Source organism: Gavialis gangeticus, unplaced genomic scaffold, assembly GCF_001723915.1.
Source record: "Gavialis gangeticus isolate Ggan-Ray unplaced genomic scaffold, GavGan_comp1, whole genome shotgun sequence".
Lineage (NCBI taxonomy): Eukaryota > Metazoa > Chordata > Crocodylia > Gavialidae > Gavialis > Gavialis gangeticus.
The window spans coordinates 37,631,672-37,639,129 of record NW_017729029.1 but is presented as its reverse complement, the minus strand read 5'-3'; the positions used below and the strand labels follow the sequence as shown (position 1 = coordinate 37,639,129).

The 7,458-nt window shown below is 46.7% G+C and overlaps 1 protein-coding gene across 4 annotated transcripts in view; it reads right to left on the bottom strand.

The window, feature by feature from the left end:
• The window catches only part of GABRA3 (gamma-aminobutyric acid type A receptor alpha3 subunit), a 321,368-nt gene that overhangs the window by 264,852 nt on the left and 49,058 nt on the right, over positions 1-7,458 (bottom strand). For all 4 annotated transcript variants that reach the window (XM_019521407.1, XM_019521409.1, XM_019521410.1 and 1 more), the window contains exon 3: positions 7,098-7,219. In XM_019521407.1, the coding sequence (XP_019376952.1) occupies positions 7,098-7,219 (122 nt within the window). The remainder of the gene's footprint in view (positions 1-7,097; positions 7,220-7,458) is intronic.

The following is a 7,458-nucleotide window of genomic DNA, read 5'->3' as shown; positions in this document are numbered from 1 at the left end:
CCTCCCATCACTGCCCCTCTGACGAAGGGCAATCTGACGTCACCAGACGTGATTACGCCTAACCCCTGGCTGGACCATCCTCCTGCTCCACCTGTCCTCGCAACCGCTCCGCCTCCATCATACCCAGAGGAGCCTGGTAGCACGCTGTTGATAAAAAGCGGAAGTGAAGCTAACAAGAAGGAACTTATAACCTCAGCTCTCCCTATCAGCGTACAAAAGTTTACTATGACAGGAGCAGGACCACCCCAAGCTTCCTTAACAATTCACCCCAGAACTCGAGCAGAAATGAGCGATCTCCGCAAGGAAACAGGAATTCAACCCGAAGAAACCCCCATCGTCTGAATGGGCCGTCTCGTAATAGAAGCAGCAAACGAAACCGTTAATTTAGATGAAGCTATGCACCTCGTTCGAAATACAGCCTGGAGTAGAGGGATAGTTACGGACCCACTATCTGTGACAGCAAATCAACAATGGCCAATAACGTTGCCAGCCTTAGTGGTGGAAGCCATTATAAGGAAAATGCACGTCTGGCATGATGGGGGCTCCAAACAACCCAATGCTGTCCACTTAATCCATGCCATAATTGGAGCGTCGTATGCCCAGTGGAACCTAGTTTTGGACCCTTTAGGCTTAACCACACAACAGCAAGCTCAAGCGTGGCCCCACCGTTACCTGGACAACCCAGGCCTAGTCCCCTGCCTCCACCAAGCCGTCAAAGCAGCATCCGAAGTATATGGAGGCCCACAAAAACTCACTGTAAAATTAGTTCTCAATCCGTCCATTAACACCCCAGTGACGAACATCTGGGGACTGGTATCCCAGCTACAATCAGCAATGACCAGTAGCTCTACCCAAAGCCACGTTATGGCCTACCCAATTCAAGCACCATCTGAAAAGACCAGTCGTCGGGGCCCACCCAGAACAACACCACCTCAAATATCGGCAGAAGAAAGAGCCATGTTCGGATTTTTATTGAACCACACGAAACTCAACAAAGTTCAACTATGGGCACTAGGGGACGAAGGACAGAAGCTCCTCGCAGAACAACTAGGATTCAAATACAACGAGCAGCCAAAAAACGAGTAGTAGCTGTCGGCAGGTCCGACGGCGCAATCCAGGAAGCTGCTACAGATGATCCTCGCCCTTATGCTGATCTCACCCTCATCGATCCAACGAATCCCCTCAAACAAATATGTGTCTCATTCCTACTCGACACGGGAGCACAGGTCAGCGTGTTTACTGCTGATGTACCTCATCAGGTGACGAAGAAAGTCATCATGGTACAGGACCTGAATGCCGTAAAGCCCACACCTGTAATTGGATTTTTAGTAAAAGGTCATCGAAAGGTGTTAACCGGTGTTCTAGGGGGCATCAGTCTCCTAGGTGTCCCCGCAATCCGCGCATTAAAGCTCAAAGAACAAGTATTGCAAGCTCTTCCACTCGCTGTGTCACCAGACAACCGTCATCGTCTGCCTTTACGTAATGGAACTGCTTGGCGATACCGACCTATTCCGACAAGAGCACCATTGCAAGCCTCTCTTCAAACCCTGCTATCCCGCTTGGAACAAGAAGGTCGCATCACACCCGTCTCCGAAAGCATCTACTTATCAGCTGGATGGGGCATAGCCAAGCCCGGACGCCCAGATGAAGCCCGGCTCGTTGTCGACTACCGCATGGTGAACAAACATTGTGCATCCATTATTCAGCCAAATATTTCAGACCTTCCGCAACAACTGTGCAGCATAGCTGAGTATCAGAGCCAACCTTGGGTAGGAGTAACCATCGATATGAAGGTTACCTTCTTCTCCATCCCCATCGACGATCACTTAGGAGTACTCAATATGTGCGTCGAAGGAAAAATGTACAGATGGAATGTCTGTCCACAAGGCTACTGTAACTCTCCTGCCCTTGCCACTGAAGCTATGAATAAATGTTTAAGCGAATTCAAGCAAAATCAACAGTTCCTGAGCGATGTCCTCCTGTGCAGTTATGTAGATAACATCGCTATTCTCGGCCGGGACAACTCCACAGTTGCATCTTTGGTGCAACGACTGATTCAACATCTTATGGCTGCGGGTTGGACGATAAACCAACAAAAGTCATGCCTTAATCCTTCAGACGACATTACCTTTCTTGGAACCAAATTTAAAGGTCCATGGAGACAAAACCACAAACCAACAAGCGAACTGATTTCGCCGCTCACGGACTGCTCCAGTAACAAAACCTCATCACAGAAAGACCTCCAACAAATGATGGGACGTATCAATTGGCTTCGACATTATGTCCAACTCAGGAGCTCGCAGTACTGACTAAACTTCAAAAGCGCCTGCGCCACTTTCAGTTTCGATCTTATCTAGACTCATGGACCCCCAAAGATGACCAAACCATCCAAGGTCTAATTACACAATGTGAAAACACCAAGCTTCACGCGGTCAACCTAAACAACTTGACTGTTGCAGTTGGCTACATGGATGTACATATTTGGGTGACAGTGCATGATCAAGACCATCTTATTTTAGCTGCCCATCGCACTGTACGAGATGCCCAACACCGATATGGAACTGTTGGAAAAGTTCTGCTCACATCACAGTTGGCAAAACCAGTGTCAAAAGGCCATGGAACCATTGTAGGCCCTGGAATGATGCTTTTGACGCAAATCGACAGTGACCGTGTTAACCCAGAGTTTGGTGGAGAACCTAAAACTTGGGCCGCTTTAGTCCTGGACCATCAGTATCATTGGTCTGCCTCGTGGGAACATCGTGACACACCAGCACCGTGTGAAGTTCGAGATCGCCCAATCTTATATGGCACCACAGCACCAGCCTGGATGGCTTCCGATGGAACCACACGACATGGAGGTCTGTGTGGATTCTATTGTCACACCTGTCGAGAGCACGAAATCCTAACAGCTTACAAGTCAGCACAACTAAATGAACTTGTTGTGTTCTGTAACGTCATCAAGCACTGCCTCGAATGGCACAATGGCTGCCAACCAGTCCCAGTCATCGCCGTAAACTCCCAATTCATTTATAAAATCATCACCGGCAATGGCGACCCAGAACTCTGTGTCCAAACTTGGGAAAAGATCTTTGATATGATCACAGCCCTCGACCCACCGCCACTTATCAAGCATACCAGGTCGCACCGCCCCAACACAGACCCAGTTCATGCTGAGATTGACCGACTCCTTCAAGAAGGAAAACAACCCCAAGTGTCTGTTGGTGAAGTAGCCGAATCTTCAGAAAAAGATCCTTTCCTTCATTGGCTACATGAACACTGGGGACATCTTGGAGTGAGTGCATCTCACAGTTGCTGGTGCAAAGATACAACCCAGCCTCGGTCAGAAAGAACCCACAAAGATTGGACCCATATAGTCCAAGCCTGTGAACAATGTGCCAAAAAAAAGAAACACCTGACTGCGGTAGAGCGAGAAACCTTCGCCAAAGAACACTTTGAACCTGGAAAAGTGTGGCAAGTCGACTTGCTAGGTCCCTTGCCCGGAGCAAGACGACACCGAAAGGACTTGTTGCTGTCGATCTCGGTACACAGCAAGTACAAGTTATACCACTACAAAAAAGTACCAGTCCATCAGTTGTCACCGCATTAAAGCTGTTAATCGCTCGCTGGCAAGCCCCAGAAATCATCCACTCAGATGGAGGACCACCTTTTACCTCCAAGCTGATTAGCGATTTTCCAGCCGCCTTTAACATCCAGTGGCATCACCATATTCTGTACCATCCGCAATCCAACAGAGTAGTTGAGCACACCATTGGCCTTATCAAAGAAAAGATTCGACTGCTAAACAAAGGTTCCTACACTGGATGGGACACAATCCTTCCCGACGTCCTTATCAGTCTGAATGCTGACAAACCTCTATGGGAACATCGGACGCCCATCCTCCCCAAGCCATGGACACCTAAATTTATCTCAGGCGAATTAGTTTGGGTTACAACTCCGAACCCAGAAGACAAACACCCAACACCGACCAAAGGCCAAGTTGTTCACCCTGGACAATATCCGAACACGTATTGGGTCATCAAACATGTCAAGAACTCTACAGAACCCCCACACCTTTTAGTGCACCACAATTGGTTATCTAGGCACGCTGAGCAAAAAGTTATGTGAAATGTATAATATCTCTGGATACTGCTGTTTCTTATTTTCTTTTACAGGTAACCGCCATGAAATCTCTCATGGCCACCGCCCTGTGCTGTGTCATATGTTTTGCTTCGGGAACAATCCAGCAAAACACGTTCCTGACTCTCCTAGCTATTTCCATCACCGAGTGCCACAACTTCGAAAAGAACGGGAACGCAATGATAGACTACTGACTTTGTTTCCTGAAACTGTCAGCAACGATGGACATTGACATCATTACCCATCTTGGACGACCACCTTCTAGTCTTAACGTATCTCACTATCTTAAATGTTTTTGTTATTATCTTAGTGATATTATGTATTTTTTCTTGCCTTTTTCATGTAATCAAAAAACGAATAACCACGCTTTCCACTTTTGTATATACACGCTTGCCAATTGTTTATGAACTTGACGAGAGAGAGGACCAAACTTAAGACTTCCAACTAAAGTTCCCATCGGCAAGGGGGCATGTCAAAGATCAAAGTCTTTGATTTCAGATGCCGATGGCAAAAAATCAGATGGCAAAAGGTCAGAAGCTAACACAACAAACTCTGTAATTGTAGTCTCACACTATTATTCTTTAGTTTGCAACAGTGCTGCATGCACACATCCCTATCTGTGCCTCATTTCAAATCACTTGAGCTCCCATACAAGACAGAAACTAACCTTGAACAAATTACAGCCTAGTCAAAGAGAGATACTGTACCCATAGTGACCAGATAAAAATGAAACTCCAAAGTGGCTGATTTTAATGAAGTTGTAAAATTAAATAATGTACTATGCTCGCCTTCCTGTGACCAAACAGGACCAGTACCACCCAAGCAAAAATATAGCCCCCCTTTTTATGAAACTTGAGCAAACAAAGAGAGCACAAGTGCCAACTCGTTAATTATTCATGCCTAGCATGAAGTAATTGGCTATCCTAGCCAAGTATAACTTGGATAAAACTTCCGCCCAAAAGCAGAGAACTGCGTATACACTCAAGAAGAAAGATCCCGAAGCATTCCCAAAAGACACAGTCTGTAATCTAATCAGTTACAGACAACTCAAATATCTCTCTGCCTGCGACCTTGATTCAGGCGTACCCCCGTTTTGCCGACTCGTGTCGTCTTATCTTTCTCACTCGTCTTATCTTATCTTTCGTACGTCCCTCTCGTCAAGAGCTCTCGGTAATATGCAGACCGTAGTAATTTGTATAAACTGTTTGAAACCTGTACTCAGCAAGTCTGCAATCTGCTGTAATCACTGGGTAACAAAACATCTGCATGCTGTAACTAAGAATCAGCTGCTTCTGCCTACACTGCAAGCCATCAGTAGCGTAAGTAAAATAAACTTTCTGTGTAACCAATACCCTTTAAATCATCTGACTATCTGACTCCTGCTTGCCATTAACACCTGCCTGTCCGGTCATAAATCCCCCCTCGCGCCAAGCCGGTCGTACCGACCCAGGCTCGCAGGTCAAGGGTGCACCAGCATTTAGGCGCGACAGCCGTAATGAAGTAAGAGCAATGGATATTGGGGAATGGATATCACAGATGGTCCAGTGCCAGGTTTTACCAGGACAAGAGCCCATAAGGAGTTCAAGGTAAGTCAATGATTTAACTTACTCCCAGCATCCTTCAGTAGGGCAAGCTGGAGGAGAAATGGATAGATTGAGTGTTGCATAAAATTACTCAGCAGAACTCAGACTCAGTGGTCATGGGTCTACATGTGCCCTTGACTGTGCAATACCAATTGCACAGTTATTTACATGTGCCAAATGTGCCTCTGATGGCTGGGGGGGCACAGCACGGTCCAGCAGGTGGCAGTGGTACTGGCAGCATTGGGAGCATGGAGACAGTAAGCGTGGAGCTCCTGCAGGCAGCTGTGGTGCTGTTGGCAGTGGGGGAAAGGGATGGTGAGCACCAACTGGTGGTCAGCGACCACTTGCAGACACTGCTGGCAGTGGCAGCCAGCTGGAGTGGGAGGGGGGAGGGGAGCGAGTGGTGACTCCCCGGAGGTGCGGCAGTGTTGGCACCTTTTTGTAGGGGGTGCACCACCATGCTCATGGGGTGCACATGCACCTGCGTTCAAACCCTACACATCACCAATGGTCATTTAACATTTGTTTTAGCAGATACTAAATGACTGTGCAGTACCCACCAGTACTGTGCAGTACCAGCAGTGCACGGGTCATTTCTGACCCTGTGTCACTGTAGTGACAAGCTACGGTGGCATATCTCATCACTACAGCGATGTAGCTGCAGTATCACATTTAGCCAATCCTACATCACCATAGTGACAAAGTACATCACCATAACTTATTGCTACAGCAACATAGCATCTTGTGTAGACACACCCAGTGGGTGTTGTAAGAAACAATACCAAAGCAGTCGTCTATGGGATGAGATTGTGGCCACTGCAGTCCTGTGAGAGCCTACTACAAGCCTTCTGGCTGTAGGATAATTTACGGCTGCCCCACTCCCGCCTCCTTCTTTCTGTACCAAATATTATGGGGAAAGCTGGCTGTAGGATAAGGATGTACTCATCTATTCTCTGCATTTCTGGGGCACTTCAGTTGAAACCTATTGCTTTGAATTGCAGTAGAGACCCTTACTTGAGAGAAGCCATCTTCTTTGCAAGAATTATATCCTTCTGATCTTCCTTTCCCCTTAGAAATTATCCAGGTATCCTTGCCTTACGAAATAACACTGTCATCTTACCAGTGCAGCCGTCTTCACTGGCTATATCCCTTATCTCACTCACAACCCTGCCATATTATATTATGCCATACTTATGCTAAAGGCATTTTATAAGACTTCACATTTCTGGACTTTGAAAAAAATGAATTATTCCTTTGTTCCTTGAACAGGTCTTCCCAAGGTGGCCAGGTTGGTTATGACTGGAAATAAGCAGTCTTAGCCACTTATTCCTCAATCCATTCAGTGAAAAAAAATGAAGTCCCCACAGTTAAACTGACCTCCAAGCCCAGGTCTCAGTCTGTTGTCATACCCATCCAACAGCCTGTCCAGAATGCGCGTGAAGATGGTGATGTTGTCATTGCTGTCATCAGCAATATCTGGACCATGTTTCTGAGACAGCCTGCCATGTTGAGAGAAGGAAAAGGGATGAAAAATAATTAGACTAGCAACTTAGTCTTCAAATACTCGGTGCATTTATTTTAGAAAGTGTTGTTTATTCATACTGTGGTCTGCCTCTGTGACCTTGAACAAAAGCATGCCGTATGTTTGTCAATAGGATAACATGTGGGAGGATGATTGCAGGAGATCTCACACATGCATCCCACAGATGCATCTCGAGCAGGTCCAGAGAGGTGATCC